This window comes from Hypanus sabinus, chromosome 14 (genome assembly GCF_030144855.1).
Source record: "Hypanus sabinus isolate sHypSab1 chromosome 14, sHypSab1.hap1, whole genome shotgun sequence".
NCBI lineage: Eukaryota > Metazoa > Chordata > Chondrichthyes > Myliobatiformes > Dasyatidae > Hypanus > Hypanus sabinus.
The window spans coordinates 27,120,461-27,147,403 of NC_082719.1; the positions used below are offsets into that span (position 1 = coordinate 27,120,461).

At 41.1% G+C, this 26,943-nt stretch overlaps 1 protein-coding gene across 7 annotated transcripts in view; it reads right to left on the reverse strand.

The window, feature by feature from the left end:
- The window catches only part of LOC132404620 (prominin-1-A-like), a 161,383-nt gene that overhangs the window by 35,846 nt on the left and 98,594 nt on the right, over positions 1-26,943 (reverse strand). For all 7 annotated transcript variants that reach the window (XM_059988917.1, XM_059988921.1, XM_059988922.1 and 4 more), the window contains 3 exons: positions 14,474-14,594; positions 14,330-14,393; positions 7,470-7,559 (listed from right to left, as the gene is read on the reverse strand). In XM_059988917.1, the coding sequence (XP_059844900.1) occupies positions 7,470-7,559; positions 14,330-14,393; positions 14,474-14,594 (275 nt within the window). The remainder of the gene's footprint in view (positions 1-7,469; positions 7,560-14,329; positions 14,394-14,473; positions 14,595-26,943) is intronic.

Below are 26,943 nucleotides of genomic sequence, written 5' to 3' on the forward strand. Positions count from 1 at the left end.
AATACCTCCAGTGATCCCCGTTCAATTCCAACCTCAGATATCGATTGTGTGGAGTCCAAATACTCCGCCTGCAATCACATGGGGTTTCCACTGTGCATTCACACTTTCTCCCACATCCCAAAGATGCAGCATCTGGCAGTATAACGGATTACTCTGTATTACTGCTAGCATAAACTGGATGGCAGGAGATTCCAGGTGGTGGTGTTGAGCACGAAAGGCGTGGCTTCAGGGAAGTACAGGAGGGAATGGGGATCGATAGGATTGCTTTGAGAATGACATAGCTGAATCTGTTGCATGGAAATATGCAAAGTTTACCAGAGTTTCACAGGAAGTGACAGGAGGTAGAAGAGTGAACTGAGGAGTTGCAGAGGGAATAGCCCCTTTCAGAATGCTGAAGGTGGCGGGGGGGGGGGGGGGGGGGGTAGGGGAAATGTGTCTCGTGATGGAACATTGTTGGAGATGGCAGAAATTATGGAAGATGATGGGTTAAAAGGAGAATTCCATCTTTGCCTGACTAAGGGAAGAGCGTAGAAGGAGAAATTCACGAATCCTGCCAACTAGGCCAGAGGAAATGTTACGTTAATGGAAAAAGGGAAGATATTTAAGACACTGCTGTGGAATATCTCATCAGCTGAGCAGATGCAATGGAAAAAGAAACCTGGCAAAATGGAAGCAGTGTGAGAAAGGTAACTGAGGGCATAAAGAATTCTGGTTTCAATATCCATTTTAAAATATTAAAAACAGAGCCTAAGGCTTTTAGGAAACAACTTAAAGAAATGAGAAGGAGGGGCAGAACAATATCAGGTGAAAATTTCTAGGATACGGTACTGGGAGGAGCAAGGCCTTACACGGATTTGAAAAATATGTGGATAGTTTTAAATTCATGGTGTTGGAGAACAAGATTTAAATGTGACACAACAGCACAGCAAGTTTTACTGCTGCCTCAGAATGCCAGAGACTTTGTTTCAATTTTGGGTGCTCACTGTGTGGAGTTTGCGCATTCTCCCTGTAACATTCCTCCCGGAGCTCCAATTTCCTCCCTCACCCCAAAGATGTGTGGGTTGGTAGGTTAATGGGCCACTGTAACTTGCCCAATGGGATTGTATTAATGTAGGATCAGCATGATTGGCTAAAGGGCCTGTTTTCAAGCTGCAGAGTCACTGAACAGTACAGCACAGAAAAAGGCCCATCCAGTCCATACCAAAACCATTTAAATTGCCCACTCCCATCAACCTGCACCAGGACCACAGACCTCCATACCCCTACCATCAATGAACCTATCCAAACTTCAAAATCAAGCTTTCATGCACCACTTGTGCTGGCAGCTCATTCCACACTTTCAGGACCCTCTGAGTAAAGAAGTTTCTCCTTATGTTCTCCTTAAACTTCTCACCTTTCAGCCTTAACTCATTACCCCTGGTTATAGTCTCACCCAACTTCAGTGGAAAAAACATTTACTCTATCTAAATCCCTCATAATTTTGTACAACTCTATCAAATGTCCTCTCAAACTTCTACATTCCAAGGAAAAAATCCTATTCAATCTTTCCTTTTAACTCAGCTCCTGCCGACAACATCCATGCAAACTTTCTCTGTACTTTCAACCTTAATTACATCTTCCTGTAGGAACTGCAAACTGACAATAATGCAAAACTGCAAACAACAAACTGCAAAATGCCAATAATGAATGGGTAGGAGGATCGTCAATGACATGTCATTGGGAAAGCAAAGTTGGAAACCAGCAAAGTTTCTGAAGAGCATAAACGAGGATGAAGCAGAAGGTGGACCAAGGGTTGGAGAGTGACAATATTGTTCAGAAATAAAGAGACCATGCTATCTAAAGCTCAGCTATGTAATAATAATAACACAGCAAAGTCACAATATGACAAACAAAAGAAAAACTACAGATGCTGGAAATCAAACCAATACCAATGGGAAATGGTGAAGAGGGCAATACCGGAAGTTAGAGAAATCGATGTTCATGCCATCGGGTTGGAGGCTACCCAGACATTCAGGTTGCTCCTCCAACCTGAATGTGGCCTCATCACAGCAGTACAGGAGGCCACAGACTGACATGTCAGAACAAGAATAGGAAGTAGAACTGAAATGGGTGGCCACCAGGAAAGCCTCACCTGGAAGGACTGTTTGGGGCACTATATGGTCGTGAGGGAGGAGGTGGAGGGACAGTATGATTCAACCAAAGAATATGGCTGAAGTAGAGGATAAAGGCAATGATCCCAATCATCTGTTTAAAATAGCCTGAAGATCAGTTCAAATTTCCCATCTAATTGAACAGGTGATCAGACTAAAACCTTGGTTGAATACCACCTTTTCCTCCAGTTAAGGACACCTGCAATGGGCCGCTGAGTTCCTCAGTTCATGGTAGTCAGGCATCTTCACATCTTGCATCTCCCCACCGAGCTTGTACCAGGTTATATAGATCAGTGGTCCCCAACCACCTGGCCCTGATACCAGGCCGCAAAGCATGTGCTACCAGGCCGCGAGGAAACAATATGATTTGATGATATGGAATGACATGAGTCAGCTGCACCTTTCCTCATTCCCTGTCACGCCCACTGTTGAACTTGAATGCATGCAAGGTCATCAGTTGCCTAAACACAGATCCCTCCCTCACGCCAGGGATCACTGGTTGACCTCGGGTAACCTGCCACCTCACATGGCTGGCGGGAAGTACCGTTGCTACTGGCCTGGAGCACGGACAGATGGGCGCCGCCTCTAAACGTGTTTAGCACACTGAATGTTCATAGGGAACCTGGTGCTAAAATATTTGCAGAATACCTAATTCAGGCTCAGGGTTTCGTAAGTAGCAGAGCAGCTACCTCGCTGCGATCTACTGAAAGTCATCCCTCAAGCCAAACTTCTGTCAGCCAATAGATCCTACCTACCTACAAGGAGGGCGGGCGCACTGTCATATTCCTCCCTCGGTCGCTCACTCTGTCTGGACTGCGACCGCCGCAGCCCCGGTATGGGGACCTCTGACGCTTACCTTGTCCTCTCACTGGTGTTTTGCAATGATTTTATATGTTCATATGAGGAAAATATGCGCTGTGTGTTTAATATCCAAATGTTATAATTGACTTGTCACTATATTTATGCAAGGAAAATATGCGCTGTGTGTTTAATATTAAATTTGTTAAATAAGCCCCTTTAGAAACGAAATTGAGCGTATTAGCTACTTATAAGTGACTTATAGTTGACTTACCACCTATATTCCGGTCGTGATTAACACTCCTCCCCCCACCTGTTGGCCAGTCTGCAAGAATATTGTCAATATTAAACCGGTCCGTGGTGCAAAAAAGGATGGTGACCCCTGATATAGTTGTCCCACTGAAATTAATTGGAGCAGTAGCTTCTGAAGAACTTAGATCATTTTATCATGCTAACTTAAATACCTAATTATGTACGTGTGAGTAGAGTGAATTTTTAAAACTTTAATATTTAATGTTCAGAGTTAGAATGCTAAAGAAGCACACAAATTCAAAGTATCTGCGGATATGGCCACACCATCACTAAAGCCATTGTGAGTGAGAATGGACAACTTGAATTCAGAGGGGGCCTGTGCCATGGTGTTCAGTTGAGAACCTGGTTAATAACCAAAGACTTCAACCGGAAGCAGGCTAGAAGAAACAATATGCACCTTTAGCAGGCTCAGGGAGCTTACAGTCAGTGGAAGATACGTCTCCAATGTCTTTTAGTTTGAAATGAAGAAAATTTTAGCTCAGAGATGGAGCATTGCCCACATTACAAGTACAAGAGAAACAGTTTCTTTAAAACAAATTGAAGATCTGGCAGCAGATCGGGACCCGTACATAAGAGAACAGTACAATTATCTTGATGAAGGGTCTTGGCCTGAAATATCAACTGTTTATTCCCATCCATGGATGCTACTTGCCCTCCTAAGCTCCAAAATCCCACCATCTGCAGCAACTCTTGTGAGTTCAATTATTTTTGGATCTTTGCTCAAAGAAAAAACTCGTCAGCTTCATATATGGGCTGTCAACAAATATAGTTGTTTTGTGCAACCACAAGTAATTTTATGCCAATTTGTGCAATCTTTTATTAAAACATTTTTTGGGTTCATTTTCAGGTTGCAAATGTGCTGGCGTTAACCCTGTTAGACTGCTTGAGTCACGTGCAAGACTACTGGAAAATAATCCAAATTATGAAGTACTGATATGTCACCTCTAGATGGCTACCCAGTTTCACATAATTTAACAACTAACAAGTAGTTTGAAAATCCAATGCTAAGCATACAGGATGGAAAAAGAAAGTATTGTTTCGAATCTGAAAATTTTGAGCCATTTAACTCAGTTTTTAAAAATCACTTTACAAAAGCTCCTTTATGTACAGCTTGTTTGAATTAAAGGCAGTCAAGCATTTGTTGAATGATGATACCAATTTCAAAGACTCAATCTGAAAAATCTGATTTAAAATCAACAAATGTGGTTTAACAAGATTACGGGGGGGGGGGTGGGGGGTGATTGATAAGTTCATGGCCTAAGGTAGAAGGAGATGAGTTGTTAACTTTAAACTTTCTGCATTGTCACTCAAAAAGTTGAACTGTACGTGCATGTAACGAGAGCGACTTGGACCTCCAGGCAGTCCACAGCAGGGGTGATTGATAAGTTTTTGGCCTGCGGTGGAAGGAGATGAGTTATATAGCTCATGTTACATGCACGTGCAGTTCAATCCTTGGGTGAAAATGCAGAAAGTTTGAAGTTAATAACTCACCTACTACCCTAGGACACAAACTTATCAATCACCCCTGCTGTGGATCACTTCTGGAGGTCCAAGACACCGACTTCTACAAAGAAGGGATCCATGTGCTCCATCAATACTGCTGTTCTCCTAGCCTCTGGAGTAATGGTCACCTGAGCCCATCATAGCATCAAGGAAACCGAAAAGAAGCTCCCCAAGCCCTTACCCTCTCAATCATTTTGGGACTTTATTTCACGGCACTCCAAGCTATAGAATATTACGAAGCCCCCTTCACTATTGCCTATGGTATCTATGGAACCACTTTCTTCGTTGCCACAGGCTTCCACTGCCTCCATGTAATTATTGGTTCTTCATTCCTACTAGTCTGCCTCCTACAACAAATCCAATACCACTTCACATCCCAACCCCATTTTGGCTTCGAAGCCGCTGCATGATACTGGCATTTCGTCGACGTAGTTTGACTATTCCTTTACATTTCAATCAACTGAGGAGGTTCATAACAATTACTTTTCCAGTATAAAGACTAGTACAAATGACCTCCAATCATTTAATCTTGGTTAAAGTCCAAGGAAAAGTAATGAACCTCATCACATTTATTGTCACCCTTACAGCCCTCATTTCCCTAATCTTGGCAACATTAGCCTTCTGACTACTACTCTTAACCCCGACAACGAAAAAATATCCCCATACGAATGTGGCTTCGACCCACTAGGAACCGCACGCTTACCCTTCTCACTCCGCTTTTTCCTAATCGCTATCCTCTTCCTTCTGTTTGACCTAGAAATTGCCCTCCTCTTACCATTACCTTGAGGAGATCAACTTAATTCCCCCCTCATTACTTCTTTATGAGCAACAACTATCTTACTACTCCTAACTTTAGGCCTAGTCTATGAATGACTTCAAGGGGGCTTAGAATGAGCAGAATAGATACTTAGTCCAAAATTAAGACTATTGATTTTGGCTCAATTAATTATGGTGAAAACCTGTAAGTATCTTATGTCCCCTATCCACTTCACCTTCTCCTCTGCCTTCGTCCTAAGCCTCATAGGCCTGGCCCTAAATCACTCCCATCACTTATCAGCACTTATCTGCCTCGAAGGTATAATACTATCCCTATTTATCGCTATTTCTCTTTGATCAATAACAATAGCTTCCCCTACCTGTTCTCTCATACCTATAATTCTACTAACATTCTCAGCTCGTGAGGCAAGCTCAGGCCTAGCCCTATCAGTGGCTACAGCTCGCACCCACAGCTTAGACCACTGGACTAAGAGTGTAAATGTAGGAGGGGACTATGTTGAAAAATAAATGTGCTATGTTTTCTAAAATTGACTCCTTCTACCTTAGGCCACAAACTTATCAATCTTCCCTCGTATTATAATACAGTTTTTACCTAAATATTATAATAAAACTCTTGCAGACTGGTGGATTTTGTGCAGACAAATAATTTCTAAGGTGATTTAATTAAATGTGTGACTACCCAAAGAGTAAACTTCACAGCAAGGCCAATTACAACAATATGGACTCTGACAAAAAAAAATCATGAACAAACAGGTATACAAGACTTAAAACATCTGATGCCAAAATTACCTTTGATAGCCCTTTTCACCGTGGCTTCAATGCAAGGAAAAAAATAAAGCAAAGAAATGATAACAGGAAAGTGATGGTAATAGTCGGAAAAAAGGTACATTGGTACCAGTTAGTGTATCAGTATCTGCTAAGTGTGGTCATGAGTCTCATCTTTTCATTATAAATTACTAAGACACTGAGATATACTCACTGTAAACTTTAACCATTAAAGCACATCCTTAGATTCCCTCCCTCGTGTATTGCTGATAGCTGATATTGATGATTATGATATGATTATTTTGTAAGCTGATCCAACTGAAAATAATATTAAGGAAGAAACCAAATGAATTGGCAAGTTTTTGACCTAGTGCTCTGGCAAACTGTTAGAGAGTGTGCCCAATATCCAGGGACTGGGTTGGGATTAACTAAAACACTTTCTTCCCCCGCCCCCTTCCAATGTTTTAATAGACTGTCATGTGCCACCTAAACTGGAATCTTTTCAAATGACTGCTAGTAGTAGTCATTGATAGGACTGCCAAAAAATTCTAACGCTAGGTAGTTGAAAGACATCTTTATTGTTTAGTTCATTGACTTTAACTAAATAAAAAGTAAATATAAAAGATTCAACCTCTGTCTTAACCTCTGCATTTGACCTTTGTCTTAAGTCGCTCAATTTAAACAATTTTATTTAAACAATTTCACTTCTGCAAGGGATATAATGGAACTAATCAACAAGTTTTCACCCATGTAATGGAAGCGTGGCAAGTTATAGCAGTTATCTTATTAATCCAATTAAAGCATAAATATTAATAGAAAACTATCCAATGGACAATTTTCCTTAAATAAAATCATTTTCTTTGTACTGCTGCTCAATGAATATTTTTAGAGAGGTACATATTCTGCACAAATACTGCTAGAAGAAACAGGGAATTAGATTGATGCAGATCAGAATTTATTATTGTATTTCCAATTTAGATTAATAATTAACACCCTAATTCATCCTGTTTTGCATCATCCTAAATTTCAATTTCAAAGTTTATATTGTGTTAACCAATTGAGTATAGAATATTCTCTGCCAGTTTTGAAATGTGTGCACTGTTCCCCCACATATTGACTTGCACAATTCTGTTACCATTCAAAATATCATTGCATACAACAAACCTCTGGCCATATTGAAAGAAGCATCCAATGCAGGAATAACATCCTTTGCAAAGCGAGCTTTTACTTTACCTCCAAGAACATTGCCAATATCTGTATGGGAGAATGAAAGAAACATTTTTATTTAGCAAAATGCAATTGCATTTATGTTTATATGTTTATGTTAGATTATCTGCGGATCAGAAAGTATATTAAAAATGCTATAAATGTTTACCAATGACATGTAAATTTTAGAAAATAGTTTTGGAAAATAAAATCCTAAACATTTTCTGTACTTATGCAAAACTAGAAATTTTCCACCCAAGTATCAGACATTATCTCTTCCTCAAGAGGATCAGTAATTGGAAAAGAAAAGCATTTCACTGCAGATGTCACAAGACATACTGAGCATCTCCAAAAATTTCCAATTTCATATATACCTTCCCTTTTAAAAAAGTTAAGGAAGAAAGCAAGTATTGTAACAAGTTGAAAGCAACAATTGAGAACTTGCTTTTCATGGAAATGCCATAATAGAGGTAAAAATAAATATTTGAAGAGAGATTACATAGTACAAGAAAAGTAATTTTAAGATAATGTTATCAGCAGTGGATTTGAGGAAGGAAAGTATATAAGTCGGTCAGAAGTTTTGAAGATCTAAGTGTGGACAGAGTCATTGTTAAACTATGTGTACATGAAGACAATAAGGAGTTACCTATTTGTCAGTACTATGCCAGAGATTACAGCAAATCAGAAAAAGCTGCTAATGTGCACAAAATAGAGCTCAAGGACTGAAAAGCGGCAAATAGAAACACTGCTTCATACATTTTAAAGCCATTTTAAGACAGATTATTCCTCAGTCACACACAGTTGTTACATACCCCGTGGGTATCTTACGACTGTCTTATGACCATGATGTAATTGAGTATCTTGTGAGCATGATGTAATTCTCTTGTGATGGTGGGGTGATGTAATTTTCCCGCCAGTGTGAGGTCACATGATGCAATTTTCCTGCCGGGATGAGGTCATGCGTGGCATGTTCCAACAGGTATATAAAGAGAAACCCCTGTTGTGAAGCAGTTAGTTCGTTGGTTATTTCATTAGTTAGTTTTGCTGCATATTTGTCTCATGATGCAGTTTCATTTTAAAGTGGAGTTTTTACTTTCTATTGTAAGGTGCAAAACCGTTGTGCTGGCAGCTTTGGTTTTACCTTTACAGTCTAGTATTGGAGAGTGAAGACTTTACACAAAGCACAGGAACTCGAATGATTGAGTAAAGTTGGTGTCGTTTGGCGGTTTTGTAAAGGTTCAACCTTATTGAATCTTCGTGCAGGAATAGTGACCTGCATCTGAGATAACCCCTGCAAGATCAGGAAGGTCTGTGCAGTGTTCACCCTCCAGCAGAAAAAAAGGTCAGTTCCTTTAAGCCATTTTATTTCCTTCGTCATGAATCCTTTGGAGCTCTTAGCTGGGATCAGCAGTAATGTCACATCTTCAAAGAAATCAGTTTTCAGGGAAGTCTTTCCTTACTGACTGTATAAACTACTTTAAGACTGTGTTCGAATTTACCATTTTAAGAACTATTCGGGAGTTTGGCTGTTTGTTAAATTGCCATATAGCAGGTAACTTCCAATTAAGTTAGTCATTTACTTTTCACTTTTGTTGAGCAGAGTTTAATAAACATTTATGTTTGTTTATAAAACCTGACTCAATTCTATATTCATTGTTGCCGACCACGTAACACAGTATCTAAGAATCCACTTCAGAACCGGATAAGTGCTCCGCTTCTCTGTTCCTTCACCACCAACCACCTTCAAAACGAATAGCAAAATGCTCAACAAATTTTAGGAAAGCTACTGTGACAACTTCAGAATCAAGAAGAAGAGTATTTAATGACACAAAGACAGGAAACAAAAGCACCAATGCAAATGATAGTTAAACTATGGGAAAATATCCTCACTGTGCATTGAAATCAAAAACAATTCAGCTTTCCACACAAGGCTTTGCTTAACATGGAAATTAAGGTTGTTGCAGTCTATGCTTCAGCACACCTCAACAGGATGCACTAGAATCTCACCAATGGAATCAAGGGAAATAATTTAGTAAGGCAAATACAAGTTAGGGGTGAACTCTTGCTGTAAAATAGTCAGAAATATACTAAATGAGTGTTCAATAGCAAGAAAGCCATATCAACTACTTAACCTCTCCAGCGGCAAAACTAATGTAATAGTGGTGTGGATAATTTCCATACCTTCTAAATTGATACATGAGTTTTTAAACCATTATAATTTCATCTTAGTCATGTCAATGATACAATATTGAAGTAGCTCTCTACAAGACTTACTTTTTCCTGACCTGATCACTGAAAAATGTCATCCTGCAGAAAATACAGACCCACAACTGCCAGCAAAATGTTTTTTACATGCAACGCCACTCCACAGATATCCAGTGATAATGCCAGAGAGAAATTTCTATGAGTGTATTTGCAAGTTTTTGCTTAAATGAGAATGGGCTCAAATCCAAAGCCCATCTGGCCTTCCTTGCCATGTACCGTTGAACCACACTGGATACTCCTCTATATATCTCTATGTCACTGTTCAAATTTTATATTCAATCCTATGTCCCTCCGAGCAGCTATTCAGCAACTACCTTAATACCCACCACCCTGACAACTCAGTTGGCAAGATTTTAAAATACTGCTTAGATTCATATGGGAATACAGCATTGGACAGCCCTGTAACACAGATAGTTCTGTGTAATGTTGCAATTGCTTGGCTGATCCATAGATTGACTGTAGGATGATAGCCTGAAGCTGAAATGACAATTCGTCAATGGCAAAGCCAATCTGCTGGAGGAACGCAGCCACTGTGAGAGGGAAGGAATTGTTGATGCCTCAGGTTGAAACCTTGAATCAAAATTAGTGTACAGTTTCAATCTGAATCGTCAAAGCTGCCTTTCCGCCCTCAGATGCTGCTTGACCCACCGAGTTGCTTGAGTGGACTGTTACTCCAGTTTCTAGAATCTGCAAGCTCGTGTCAGCAAAATCACCTGGCTTGTATTGTGGAGTGCACAAGAACTGCTGCTACTGGTTATGACAAAGGGTTTGATGGCACTGCAATCCGAAAGGCTAGATTACAGTCTTCAGCTACGATGGAAGATGCCATGGATTTGGACATTAGATGAGGAGCCTTGAAGGAGTGAAATACAATTCTCCATTACAGTTACGATTTGCAAATGTACAAGACAAAGTGTTTTAAAACTACTTTAATTATTAAAGAATATTTGAAAGTTGTGAACATTTCAATATCAATAACAAGATGTCAGTTAGACCAAAATTCTTTGTGTTGTATCTAGAACACTTCCTGTCTGAAGAATGAAAGATCATTCTAATCAAACAATATTATCAAATAGTTAAATCCCAGTTTTGAGCCTACTAAAATTATTATGAACAGAAACAAGATGACAATTTTCAAATATACTATATATCTCAATACAGTATTGAATTATACACATTAAAATTAAATATGGGTGTTAGCCTGTCAATGCCTCCCTGATTTAAAGTGACCATTTATTCAACCAACTTTATGAGAAGGGCACCAGGAATCCAAATGAAGTGGTTGATTGTTAAAACAACTGGAAAAGGGCAAGATCCTGTTAAAAATTACCAGAACATTTTTGGAAATTTAAGATCGGCTGCAAGCACCCTGATGAAGCGTTTCAGCCCGAAACATCACATGTTTAATCCTCTCCATAGATGCTACTTGACTTACTGAGTTCCTCCAGCATTTAGTATGTGTGCTGCTCAAGAGAATTATGGAATCACTTGGCCTACACTGTACACAAGTGACAGGTAAGGAAGTGTTTTTTTTTCCCTGAAATACAGGAACAGAACATTGAGAGTAGACTAACAATTATCCTTCAGTTGACTTTCCTACCCTAAGCAATTTAAACAAAAATAGGTCATTATTTTTAAATGATGGATCTCTTGGGAGTATACTGAAGTCTTATAATATTAATTTTGTAATACTAATTTATATGAAATAAAGCAAATTATAACCATTTAAAATTCAATAAACCTCAATAATAACAGTTCAACTGGCTATGCTTCCCTTTGTAATATGATACAATTTTATGCAACTCAAATGATCAGATTAGTTTTGAAATAGTAATTCATTTGTTTCAGAGAGTCCATGTTGTTTGACAAAACAATCTCATTTTCCACTAAGTTTTTCCTCTCCTTTTCTTCCTGTATTCCTATTGTCTCCCCAGATTTCAACACCTATGTGCACAGTAGACACAATATAAAGTGGCTATTTAACCTCATAACACACACATCTCTGGAATATGGGAGCAAAACAGATCATATGGAGGAAACCCACTGGGGCACAGGAAGAATATGCAAAAGCTCTACTAGCTGTGCCACCCTCAAACAATGATTTTCTCATCCACCCCCCCCCCCCCCGCACCAATACTCAAAATTTAGATAGATTAGGGATAATTTGAGAGGAATTTCAAAAAGAGTGTGATAGGCATGTAGTGCCCTAACACATACAGTGCAATGGCAAAAAAAACTTCAAATCCCTTAACGTCTTAAAAGGAAGCCTGAGAATGTGAAAACAATTTCTTGGTCAATAGAATCGAGTCAAAAGTAACATCAAACTAACAGAAGCAACAGACACAATTAAATAGTCAAGAAGAAAACACAAATAGTTTCATAGTGATTTTGTGTGTGTTTACAGTATGCTCCTCTTGGCCACACTGCTAAAAATGCAATCTAGATGACTTGAAGATCTGCATATATTGTAGCACCCCTGTCAATACAGTAAAGGCATTCTTATAAATTTGATAGAAATCTGTGTTGTATTAAATTTAGTAAAATACTTGATTAACATCTGAACAGCATAAAATGACAACTGTGAGCTTGCAGCCTGTAGTGTGTATGTACAAAGGAAACACTGTAGGTTTGTTAATGTCAAATATTTGCTGATAGCAGCTGAATTCTTTCTTAGTCTCAGGCACCATTAACATGAGAATGCCTACTAGTGACAATGTCTGCTGGTCACTTTAAGAAAGAATCCTCAACCTAGCTCTCAATGCCTGTCAAAATGGCTTGATGGATTCATTTTTGGATTTGAACCTATTGCTTATGTGTAATATTAATGCTCTTTTGAAGCTAAATAAATGTCATGTCAAGACATTGGTAGACTGATAGATAAGGGGTGACCATTAAAATGTCTATTTGATTTATAAGGGAATGCTGAACATTGTGTTAATGAACACAAGCTGGCTGAATGAAAGAAACCTGGTTGCGTTAATGGCTGGCACGATAACAAAACATCAAAGTGTTTGTCTGTCTGTGCATCTCTCTAAACTTAAGGAACTTGTTTATTGGGGTATCTTCCACTTGGTTCTTTGGAGTTCACCTAGACTGGGGAATCACGATCGGTGCTGAGGACCCAGGACGATTACACAAGCAAGTTGGAATTCAGAGCTCCCCTGACAACAGCAACAATCAAGTGGTGACTAACAATTGGGAGCCCTGAAATCTTTATGGAACTCTTTGTGACTTTGTAAGTGCGTGGTTTAGTTGTGCTTTCTATTTTTATGATAATATATTAGGCTCAAGTCTCCCCGTCTACCTTCTTCAGGGATGACTCATGTCATGATTCCATGGTCCCCTCCTCCCTCAACATTCCTGCAATATCAGGCAAAACAAAAGTTTCTCCAGATCTTTACGCTCACCACCTTCCAGGAGCGTAGCAGCTTTCCAAGTGAGACAGATATTTGCATGTACCTCCTCTATCTAACTTCATCCATTTCATCTGCAGCTCTCAATGAGACCTGCTCTACAATCACAAGACCAAGCATAGATAGATTACTATTTTGCAGAGGACCTGTGCTGTCTGCAAAGACCGTTTAAGCTTTCCAGTGCATGCTATTTCAACTCTCCTTCCCACTCCCATACAACCCATCAGCCCTTGGCCTTTACCACTGCCATGGGGTATCCAAATGGGAACACCTTATTCTCCACATGGGTACCCTACAAGCCGATAGTACGAAAACATTGAATTTTCCAATTTTATATCACCCACACCTCGTGGCTCTTTTCCGCCTCCCATTTACCCCTCTCACCCATTATTGATTCATTACTATCTGCCACCTAATTCCACAAGTCCACCACCCATTCACCTATCTGCCTAGGTTTCCTTTCCTTTGCTTTCTTTTCTCTTCTCATCTCATGCCCTTCCCCCATCTACCTCTGTCATTCCCCACCTCACCAAGTTCTGGCCATCATCTAGCCATCCAGACTGCCCCCTTCCCCTCACACCTACAGTGGCTTTCTCCCCTCTACACTCCCAACTGTGTTGCAGGGATCCCCTTAAACTCTAGTGTAAAGTCACTTCACCAAACAAATAGCATCAAAGTGAAACATTTGGAATTGGGTGAAGGGTTAAAAGCTTTTGTTTTTAAGAAAGTGTTTGTTTCTTCCAAAGAGCAAGTTTATATAACAATTCTTGCTCTTCATGCACAAGATCATTTAACTATACTTCCTTTAGCATCACAAAACATAAATCATGAAAAGAATAATTATTTCCCCCACCTGCAATATACAAACTTCCTTTGAACCACAAAAACGCAACTGCTGGAGGAAGTCAGCAAATCAAGTGTTTGAGGCAGAGAAATAGTTGATATTTCAGACCAAACCTGCATTAGACCATTCACATGGATCCTCAAATGCTGCCTGATCTGATTTCCTCCAGCAGTTTGTTTTCTCCTTCAGATTACAGCATCCGCCATCTAATATTTTCCTTTATAGAATCTTGCCTAACTACTCCTGCTTATTGATTAACTTGATGAATAATGTAAGAAAACCAAATCAAAACTTACTGTTAAGATCAGAGAACGCTCTGTTCTTGGTTGTGTCATACTGTTGGGTGATGTAATTTATTTGCTGAAAGAAAAATAATTGATTATTTGCTAAAATTCATCTCATGAAATCATCAGTCTATATTCAACCAAAATTTTTCTTACAATTGGTGCCTGATTGAGCAAGGTATGCAGGTCCTGAAAGTTGTTGTTGACCAACTTCTTTACTTCTTTAATTTGGTTGGTAAGATTCTGATTTGCTGCAAACATGCACAGGGTCCCTGCCCTAGTTGTAGTAAGAAAAAAAAACAATCAATTTAGCTTAGAAATACAATTATGTCAGCATAAATTAATCTCTATATATATAGACACACACATATTTTCCTGTTCATTTACATAATTCATTACAGGTTATATGTGTAAATATGTGAATTGCATATGTTATCACATTATGTGATATGTGCACGCCTCGATTACAGTGCAGGTGAAACTAGACCTCCAATTCAGATTCCCATTTGTTCCTTCCAATTAGTTTAATGCTTTGAAGCTACAAAACCTAATGCTACCCTATCAAGCTCCACGTGGATTTTATCATTCAAGGAGGTCACTTCTCATTCTCCCAAACTTGAGTTCAGGCCTTCCAGGAACTTCATGTTCCTCCTTCCAGGAGAAAATGTGGTGGGCCTTGCACTCCCTATGTCACAAATCTGTACACAATACTCCAGGTGCTGTTCCATCAAGTCTGTATATAATCATAGTAAAATGATTTGGGCAAGAAAACCTGTTTACCACCTACTGTGCCACACTCCCCTACTGATGACTCAATACTACTCCATGTAGAACCCCACTTGGAGGAGTTACTGAGAGTGCAGAATGTGCTCAGGGGAGGACTTCACATGTAGCCAGCTCAAAGGATATTGCTAATAGACTGGGTGTGACAGGAAATGAGGGAACTGAGAGGGGAAAAACTTACTTGATCTCACCTTTGCCGATCTACATTCTCAGGTGCACCTAACTGCATTGTTCTTGTGGAGATGAAGCACCATAAACAATGTGAGGAGGATTGTATCATGTGGCATTACCACCATCCTAGTTGGGGTAAGTCTAGCAACCAAGGACTGGCATCCATGAGGTAACACACATAGCATCACAGCAGAATTGTATTTGACCACAATTAGCAACCTCCTAGCCTAGTATATCCCCAGTTCTACCAACAACCCGTTCAATGAAGATTTCAGGAGAGGATTCCAGGAGCAGCATTAGGCATACCTTAATCACGATCAATCGAGCTAGAAGACAGGACGACTTGCATGCCAAACAGCATGCAATAGATAGATAAAGCAATGCCACAACCAACAGATCAGAATCAATATCTGTAGTCCTGCTGCTTGAGATGGATGATTACACAACTCATTACAGGCAGCAAGCAGCTCCACAGATATCACCATCCTTAATGACGGGGGAGCCCAACACACCAGTGTGAAAGAGGAAGCTGAAGCATTTGCAAGGATTTTCAGCCAGAAATTTCAGGTGGATAATGTATCTCAGCCACCTTCAATGGTCCTCATCACCATAGACACCAGTCTTCAGCCAATTCAGTTCACTCCACATGATGTAAGGAAAGGGCGAAAGGCATTGGATACAGCCCCAACAATACTCCAGTAACAGTACTGAAGACCTCTGCTCCAGAACTTGGCCGCACCCTTGGCCAAGCTGCTCCAGTATAACTGGAGCACTGAAATCAACCCAACAATGTGAAAGTCAACCATATACATCCTGTCTTAAGAAGCAGGCCAAATCTAACCCAGCCTATTGTCACCCTATTAGTCTACTTTCAATTATTGGCATTATAGCGGCCCTCCGGTGGTCAAGGTTGACCACAGATGTTGCATCCTACCCATGTTGTTGGTGCAGCACTATCTGTGGCTGAGGAGGCCAATGCCAGAGCATCAGTCTGTTGCAAAGGTCACATCCACAAATGGTGTCAGCTCTGCTGAAGATGTACTGTTACTTTCTATGTGCCCATTTGTCTTCTGCTGCTTTCAGGAATATTTCCTCATAAGGTATTGTTTCAGGGGTTCCTCCACCTGGTGCGATCAGCTGCAGGTTCCTCCCAGGACTCAGTGTTGATGTCCAGTGCCTTTTGGGTCCCATTTGCAGTCATCCTTATAATGTAGATTCGGGCAGCTAGTGGTTATCTTGCCTGAAGCCAGTTCACCGTAGAGGATGTCTTTTGGCATGCCGCCATCGTACATGCAGTGGACATGGACCAGCCAGAGCTGCCTATGTTACCTGAGCAGGGTATACACGCTAGGGAGGTCAGCACAAGAGAGAACCTCAGCACTGGGTGTTCTGTCCCTCCAGGAGGTGCCCAAGATGCGAGAAAGGCACCTTAACTGGAAGCTATTGAGGCTTCTCTCCTCCTTGGCTTATGTTGTCCAGGTCATGCTGCTGTACAGCAATGTACTGGTGATACAAGCATTGTACACTGCCACCCTTATTTTGACTGGAAGTCTGGAGATCTCCCAGACTTGTGTGGTGAGGCAGACAAGAGTTTTTGCAGTCTTCCCAATGCACTTGTTGATTTCTGTGCCCAAGCAAAGGCTGTCACTGATGGACCCCAAGTATGGGAACTGATTCAGTTGTAGTTATTAATGATAATGTCTGGTGGCACCCACACTTCCTGTCCAAAGACATCTGTCTTTTGCAGGCTGATAGTCAGACCAAATTTGTTGCAGGTCTGTGAGAAGCAAACCATCAAGCTCTGGAGGTGCTGCAGAGTGAGGGTTGTGATACTGCATCATCAGCAAACAGCATGATTCTGATCATAGCCTAGCACACTTTGGTTTTGGCTCTTAGGTGGGTGAGGTTAAAATGTCCGCCTGGTGGGATCGAGTGGAGGTAGATTCCCTCTGTTGCAGCGCCAAATGCGTGCCTTAGGGGACAGGCAAAGAAGATCCAGGAGAGAGTAAAGTTAACAGATGCATCCAGGAATGTTAGTTCTGAAAATACATGAGGTAGCTTACTATTGTGGAACGGGCAGTTGCGTTTATTAGTTTTTTTGTGCATGGGACAAACTAAAATGTGCGATGAGACCACACTCTGGTTGGAGGAGCAACACCTTGTATTCAGTCTCGGTACTCTCTAACCTGATGTCATGAACATTGATTTCCTCGAACTTCCAGTAATGACCCACCCCCCCTTCTCTATTCCCCATCCCCTTTTTCCCCTCTCACTTCATCTCCTTGCCTGCCCATTGCCTCCCTCTGGTGCTCCTCCCCCTTTTCTTTCTTCCAGGACCTTCAGTCCTCTCTTATCAGACTCTCCCTTCTCCAGCCCTGTATCTCTTACACCAATCAACTTCCCAGCTATTTACTTCATCCCTCCCCACCACCCCAGTTTCACCTGTCACCTTGTTTATTCCTTCCCCACCGCCCCCCGACTCTGACTCATCTTTTTTTCCCTCCAGTCCTGGTCCAAAACATTGGCTGTACTCATTTTCACAGATGCTGCCTGGCCTGCCAAGTTCCTCCAGCATTTTGTGTGTTGCATGGGTGGCAAGTAACATTTAGAACATAGAACCATAGAACACAGTACAGGCCCTTCAGACCTTCTTGTTGTGTCGACCCATATAATCCTTAAAGAAAAAGTACTAAACCCACACTACCCCATAACCCTCCGTTTTTCTTTCATCCATGTGCCTGTCCAAGAGGCTCTTAAATACCCCTAATGTTTTAGCCTCCACCACCATACTTGGCAAATCATTCCAGGCACTCACAACACTCTGTGTAAAAAAACTTACCCCTGCTGTCTCCCCTAAACTTCCCTCCCTTAATTTTGTACATATGCCCTCTGGTGTTTGCTATTGGTGTCCTGGGAAACAGGTACTGACTATCCACCTTATCTATGCCTCTCATAATCTTGTAAATCTCTATCAAGTCCCCTCTCATTCTTCTACGCTCCAAAGAGAAAAGTCCCAGCTCTGCTAACCTTGCTTCATATGACTTTTTCTCCAATCCAGGCAACATCTTGGTAAATCTCCTCTGCACCCTCTCCATAGCTTCCACATCCTTCCTATAATGAGGTGACCAGAATTGAACACAATATTCTAAGTGCGGTCTCACCAGAGATTTGTAGAGTTGCAACATGACCTTTCTACTCTTAAACTCAATCCCCCTGTTAATGAAGCCTAGCATCCCATAGGCCTTCTTAACTACCCTATCAACCTGTGCAGCGACCTTGAAGGATGTATGGATTTGAACCCCAAAGTCCCTTTGTTCATCCACACTTTTAAGTAACTGACCATTAATCCTGTACTCAGTCTTCTGGTTTGTCCTTCCAAAATGCATCACCTCACACTTATCCAGATTGAACTCCATCTGCCATTTTTCTGCCCAACTCTGCAGCCTATCTATATCCTCTTGTAACCTTTGACAACCTACAGCTCCATCCACAACTCCTCCAATCTTCGTGTCATCCGCAAACTTACTCACCCATCCTTCCGCCACTACATCCAGGTCATTTATAAAAATCACAAATAGCAGGGGTCCCAGGACAGATCCCTGCGACACTCCACTAGTCACTGACCTCCAGGCAAAATACTTTCCTTCCACCCTCTGCTTTCTTCCTTTAAGCCAATTTTTTATTCAAACAGCCAAGGTTCCACTTATCCCATGCCTCATGACATTCTGGATGAGTCTCTCATGAGGGACCTCGTCAAATGTCTTGCTAAAGTCCATGTAGACCACATCCACTGCCCTACCCTCATCAATTTCTTTTGTTACCTCTTCAAAAAACTCAATCAGGCTCGTGAGGCACTATCTTCCCTTCACAAAGCCATGTTGACTATCCATGAGTAGACTGTACTTCGCCAAATGCTCATAGATCCTATCCTTAAGAATCTTTTCCAGTAGTTTGTAGACCATTGACATAAGACTCATCGGTCTATAGTTCCTAGGTTTCTCCCTATTACCTTTTTTAAACAAGGGAACTACATTTGCCATTCTGCAGTCCTCTGGCACTTCCCCTGCAGCCAAAGAGGTTTCAAAGATCATAGCTAATGCTCCTGCGATCTCTTCTCTCAATTCCGACAACAACCTGGGGTGTATCACATCTGGCCCTGGGGATTTATGAATCTTAATGTTTTTAAGAAGATCCAGCACTTCTTCCTTAATCTCCACATTGTCCAGCACACAGGCCCGCTCTACTTTGACCTCATCCTGATCAAGATCCTTTTCACTTGTGAGTACTGAAGCAAAGTATTCATTTAGGACCTCTCCAACCTCCTCTGCCTCCAGGCACATGTGGCCCTCTTTATCCTTTCTCGTCATTCTCATTCTCGTCATCCTCCTATTCTTCATATACGCATAGAACGCCTTGGGCTTCTCCTTAATCCTACGTGCCAAGGCCTTCTCATGCCCCCTTTGAACTCTCCTAAGTCCTTTCTTTAGCTCCTTCCTGGCTACCCTATATTTATCATGAGCCCCTCCTACTTCCTGCTTCTTATATCTAACGTATGCTTCCTTTTTCCTCTTGACGAGTTGCCCCACATGTTTCATCAGCCATGGTTCCCTTTTCCTACCATTTTTTCCTTGCCTCAGTGGGACAAACCTATCCTGAACCCAGCTCAACTGGTCCCTAAACTTCTCCCACATTACTTCTGTGCTTTCCCCTTTGAACATCTGTTTCCATTTTACTCTCACTAGTTCCTGCCTCATCCCTTCAAAGTTAGCCCTTCCCCAGTTAAGCATTTTACCATTTCATCTGATTTTATCCCTTTCCATAGCTATGCTGAAGCTAAGGGAGTTGTGGTCACTCTTACCAAAATGCTCCCCCACCAAAAGGTCTGTCACCTGGCCAGATTCATTACCCAGAACTAGATCCAGTATAACCTCTCCTCTCATCGGCCGGTCCACATACTGTGTCAGGAATCCTTCTTGAACACACCTGACAAGTTCAGCCCCATTTATTCCCCTTGCACTCAGAAGGTGCCAGTCAATATGAGGGAAGTTGAAATCACCCATAACTACTACTCTGTATTTCCTGCGCCATTCTAAAATCTGCCTGCTTATCTGCTCCTCGGTGTCCCGAGGGCTATTTGGGGGCCTATAGACTACTCCCAGCACAGTGATTGATCTCTTCCTATTTCTGACTTCTACCCAGACTGACTCCGTGGACACTCCTTCTGCAGCGTCCTCCCTTTCTATAGCTGTGATACTATCCCTGACCAGCAATGCCACTCCCCCCCCCCCCCCTTTTCTACATCCCATCCTATTCCTTTTAAAACACCTGAACCGCAGGACCTGCATCATCCAATCCTGCCCTTCCTCCAACCAAGTTTCAGTAATGGCCACAACATCGTAGTTCCACGTACTAATCCATGGAAGTTCACCCTCCTTCTTATTCCGAATACTCAATACTCCTAGCATTGAAATAGACACATTTCAACCCCTTTAACTGGCTACAATTATCTTTTGTCCCCTGCCTGTCCTTCCTCATCAACTCAGAACTCTTAGCATCATGCCCTTGTCCTTCTATCTTAATCCCTGCACTCACATTCTGATTCCCACCCCCTGCCAAACTAGTTTAAACCCTCCCCAACAGCTATATCAAACCTGCCCGCCAGGATATTGGTCCACCCTGGGATTCAAGTGCAACCCATCGTTTTTGTACAGGTCACACCCACCCCAAAAGAGGTCCCAATGATCCAGAAATCTGAATCCCTGCCCCCTGCTCCAATCCCTCAGCCACTCATTTATCCTCCACCTCACTCTATTCCTATTCCCACTGTCATGTGGCACAGGCAGTAATCCCCAGATCACTACCTTTGAGGTCCTGCTTTTCAACTTCCTTCTTAACTCCCTGTAGTCTTCCTTCAGGACCTCTTCCCTTTTCCTACCTATGTCATTGGTACCAATATGTACCACGACCTCTGGCTGTTCTTCCTCCCACCGCAGGATATCTTGGACGTCATCAGAAACATCCTGGGCCGAGTTTCTTTCCTGCATCCACAGAATCGCCTGTCTGAACCCCTGACTATAGAGTCCCCTATCACTACTGCCTTCCTCTTCCTTTCCCTACCCTTCTGAGCTACAGGGCCAGACTCTGTGCCAGAGGCACGGCCACTGTCGCTTCCCCCAGGTAAGCTGTTTATTCCCCCCCCCCCAACAGTACTCAAACAGGAGTATTTATTGTCGAGGGGTACAGCCACAGGGGTACTCTCTAGTACCTGACTCTTCCCCTTCCCTCTCCTGACTGTGACCCATTTCTCTGTCCCCCTGGCCCCGGAGTGACCACCTGTCTGTAACTCCTCTCTATCACCTCCTCACTCTCCCTGACTAGACAAAGGTCATCGAGCTGCAGCTCCAGTTCCCTAACATGGTCCCCTTAGGAGTTGCATCTCGATGCACCAGGTGTAGATGTGGCCATCTGGGATGCCAGGAGACTCCAGGACCTCCCACATCTACCACCAACCACAGAAAACCGGCCACACACACATACGACTTCCTTTTGCAATCAACCACTGGCTCACCTCGTCCCGTTACCGCTGAAACCTGTTGAGCCAAAGCCCTTTCACTCTGTTGCCTCTCACTCCACTGGCTGCTGGATATGGCTGCCTTCTTATTAAACTGTTCGCTCTCAACCGCCTGACGTCACGCGCCTGCACAGTCTGGCCTCTCTCTTCCTCCGAGAACTCAAAATGTCTTCCCACTGGAAATCCTTAGGTGCACTCCCACTGCCTTCTAGTTCTGAATCAAAGGCCACGCAGCATCTGACACTTAGCGGAATTAGCAGAACTGAATTTTCTGCCATGAGTATCCTTGAGGTTACCACTGACCAAAACTGAACTGCAGTACCTATATCACTATGGGGCTACAAGAACAGATCAGAATTCTGGAACCCTACAGTTAGTAAATCACCAGCAACTCCCCAAAGGCTAGCCTCCATGCACAAGGCCCAAGTCAGGTGCACGATAGAATACTCCACCTACCTCGATAACTGCACCTTCAACTACACACCGCACACGATGGCTGCCACCAATGTACATCAGCGGTTTACATTTGTTCCGGCTGTAGGGTGCAGTGCAGCAACTCACCAAGGCTCTTTAGAAAACAATTTTCAAATCCACGACCCCCAGAAGCAAAGCACGAGGACACTATCAACTGGAAGGTGTCCTTTAAACCATGCAGCATCCCAAGGTACCTTCACTGATGCTGGATGCATTAGTGAGGGCATTATTGTATACCCGCACTTCAAGGACTGCAGTGGTTCAAGAAGGCAGCTTGCCACTACCTTAAAGGGCAATTAGGGATTCATAATTAAATGCTGCCTCTGCCTGAAAATAACTACATCCCTTGAAAATAAAAGCACAATGCTTTTATTCTTCTACTCCAACTTGCAAATGTTCTACCATAGCGAATAATACTTTTCCACATTGTACTCAGCCAATCACATCTTTGTTCAATCATTATACCTCCTTCAAGGTTCTCTGTATCCTCATCCCGGACTGGCAGCTCGCTTAGCTGTTTAATATATTAAACACTGCCAGTCTCATATGAGCAATTAGATATATATCAACTAGTTCTCCAATAATATTAAGAGCAATGAGAAATGCAATAGAAGTGCACTTCTGAATTCAACATTAAAAGTTTTCCCAAAGATTAATCACTATAGAATGAAACATTTCACTGAATCCAAGTTTAAAAGTTATATGCGTAGCATACTGTATGCACCCTGAATCATCATTACAGGCTGAGTATCCCTTATCCAAAATCAGATTTTTTTTTAGCGCTGGCATGACATCATAAATGGAAAATTCATTAAGATACTGGGAGCACTCCCAGGTGACGCACAGTTCACTCTACACCACAGATGTATGTAATGAAGAGAAGTTAATGAAAATTTTTTTTTAAAAATACTGTATAAAGCAAACAAATTAAGATTTCGATCATGTACTGTATCGTCAGTGGAGTGAAGATATGCCACTTAGATGGTGTGCATGAAACAAAGACCTGTCACAACAAACTGAGAATTGAAAGTAGTTGTGAACATTCAGCAAGTTGGTTGCAGAAATTTAAAAGGCATGACACTAAATTCTTAAAGTGTCTGCTGATCATGAAAACCAGCACCAGAATATTTCTACAATGCTGATGGTTTTTATACCTTACATAAAACCTAAAAAAAAGTGAAATACAATGTACTGTAACCTTTTCAACAAAACAACATCGTAAATGAAGAATGAAAACTTTGCCGTTGAGTATTTTTGTTCAACAGCTGAATCAGGTATTCTCTTGATGCTGCCATGAACACGTATTTTCATTACATTCATAGTTGTAATCATTTTTATTGTTCAGGACACACTGTATGTGTGATGAACAAGTGTAAGACAAAGACTCCTTACCAGTAGCACATAGGTTCAGAGTCAGAAATGATGATGATCCTAAGCTATCTTATTATCTATTCCAAAATCCAAAAACCTTAGCACTTCTGGCCCCAAGCATTTTCAATAAGAGATATTCAGCCTGCATTGGACTTATTTTGCTTGTTTTACCAGATGGTACTCAGTAAAAGCAAAAAATACATTACACCAACTTTTATAATCCTATTTTATTTGAGAGTTTTAAAAAAAAATAGGACTGCATACCATACATGTTTTTTCTAAACTTCTGTAGCAAGCCCCACCATCTCTCAGCATCACTCAACTATGCCATATCCAACCCAGCTATTTTTCCCCAGATAATAGAACCATCTGTTTACACACATTACCTGATGTAGGTGACGTACCTTGCCATGTGGGGAAAAAACTGCAGTTTCACTTGTTCTTTTACATCCATAATGACTGTGGTTGGGATGGAAGTGTTTAGAGACAGCTAAACTTAAGAGATGCTTAGTTGTAGCATTTGAAATTATAATTCAAATGGTATAATCATAATACAAATATCAATGGTACCATGTTTAAACTCAGTCCAATGTCATTTATGCCAAATGAAAATAATCTGACTGTGAAATCAATTAGTTATATCACAAGGCATCAGCCATGAATAATTTTGTAATGACATACACTAGACAGAGAGATTCAGAGGCCTGGCTCAATAAACCAGTCCAGTTTGATAGGACTGACAACAGCTCAATTCATCTCCATTCTGTGCTTAATAAAAACTGTACAAGAGTTACTGTGGGAATTCACAAAAGGTCCTCAGGGTAGGGGTGAGGAACAGGATTGAGATGGAATGGCAAGAGTGGTTCTACATTCACCAGCTTTCTCACATTTCAGAACAAAACCTTGTTTGCATTATTCATTCAATGAATCCAAAGGCTCCAAAATATTAACATACTGATGCAACATCTGATCAATGGCACTGCACAAACAACCCCTTCACTGTTGAACAAGAGGAAACGTGAGGAACTACAACAGCAAAACAGCACCTTGAACTATCACAACTTTCCAACACATGTGCAGTAATATACATGTCCTTCCTGCACTTGTGGTGCAACAGTATGTACACTCCTTTACACTGTCTAATTTCCTTATAGTAGGACAGAATTATTGCATTCCACTTTTTCAAACTACTTGTTGGCTTTATTGTTGCCAAGTTGGCCACAAGCCTCATGATGGTATTGCAACTTTGGACTCAGCTAAAATTGACAGAGCTCATCCTTTGGATAGCATCAGCTTTCAAACCTCAAGGAATCTAAAACAATGCCAAGTGTCTTAGCAATTTGCAAGTTACCATGGTAACAGCAATGCAAACCACAAGCTCCCCTCTTCCTCCCTCATTTCTAACAGTTAAACAGCTACAATATTCAGAGCTGCTCCATTGTCTGGCGTCTATAAAGAACAAAAGATTTTAAGCCAAGCAAAGCAATTGATGGTGGGATGTGAGAGTAGGGCAATTGATGGTGGGATGTGAGAGTAGGGCAATCCATGGCCATGGTACATAATTTAAATAGATTCATTTCACATACAAATATTCAGCATTTAACTGGAAACAAAATTACACTTACATTTAAATCACTGTTTAATAAACAAGTCACCACTTACAAAATGCATGTTTCCATTCAAACAATGTTTGTTTATAATTTATACTGGCCTAAACGATACTATGTAAACATAATTTAAATCATCATTTCATGGTTCAGCCAATCTGAGCATTAGGTAAAGGAACAATGTCAAACGTGTAACTGTTAATTATTCCTGATAAAAACTCTGTTCTACCAAGGCACAGCTTACTCTAGTTGCAGTTATTTTAGTTTTCGAACAGCGAGTTCTTTCTCCATTTCCAGTTCAGTGCCCTGAGGATCAGCATCAAATTATATGCTTTTTAAATATGTTATTTTACCTCATCATCAAAAGGAAACTGATAGCTGGGTACAAGTGGTTAGATACAATGCTTGCTTTATTAATTCAATGAGCTTCAGCAACAAGATTAAAATTAGGTAAATCATAATCAATTCTATATTCTTAGAAAGACCTCTTTGTTCCTGTTTTGTAAAGCACGGATAGACAGTATCCACAGGCTTTCAAGGTCATCTACACTATTAGAACAGAACAAAGGGTCTTTGAAGACAAGGGAGATGTAAAGAAAACAAAGGCTCTTTCAGACAAATAAAAATTCCAATGTATTCAGTTTTAAATTATTATACCATAGCATAGAACAGAACCTGGCTTAATACAAAAATACACCTGCACTTTGTGCTTCAAATGTATTCTGTTCTTGGATCTGTTGCCAAGTTATTCTTTTGCCATTGCACAAGGAAGCATTAAATTTACTAAGTGGTCATACAATATCCATTTTTCCCCTAATTAAATGAAAATCAAAACTGCAGGCTTTCTTCCTTCCCCACCCATTTCAGAAATGGAAAGGCTTATTGACAGCCTGGCTATTGCCATTGAAGAAATGGATCCTTTGATTGAAAAAAAAACAACGGGTTTCAGTCAAATTTGTGTAGGACTGAGGCTGCACTAGTTTAGAAAGATACTCCAGATTAACAGAGACTACAGATTTAAATGTTGAGGCAGCAGACAATAGTGAAAGACTAGATGAATCAAAAGCCAGGTTTAGCATCACCAGTACATGCCATGAAATTTGTCTTTGCAACAGCAGTACAATGCAATACCCAATAATAAGGAAAAACAAGAATTGAAAGAATTAAATGAGTCCTTGTGGTGTGCATTTATTGGAGAAGATTTTAAAAGGAGGAATTGCATCATGAATGGACATATGAAGAATAAGGAGGCTATATTTGCCCATCATCCCCTGCCCCCCACCCCCATGTGGTTTACCTATCACTCCTCATTCATACTGCTATAGAATGGCATTCATCTTCACTCTGTCCTGATGCCAGGTCTCAACCCAAAACATCAACCAGTCCCATCTCCACTGATAATAGATGACCTGCTAAGTTCTTCCAGCATTGTTTTCAGTTCCTGAATCTGCCATCTCTTTTGTCTTTCTAAATTTTTTTTAAAAATACTAGGAAGCAACTGGAAAGAACAGTAGTCAACATGCAGCTTTTGATGAGCTACAAGGAAAAGACAGGAGAGGAGCACTGACATCACTGGAATGATGCTCCAGGACGGAACAAAGCTGAAGGTTGAGAATTTTGATAGCAATTAAACCACAATTGGGATGAAA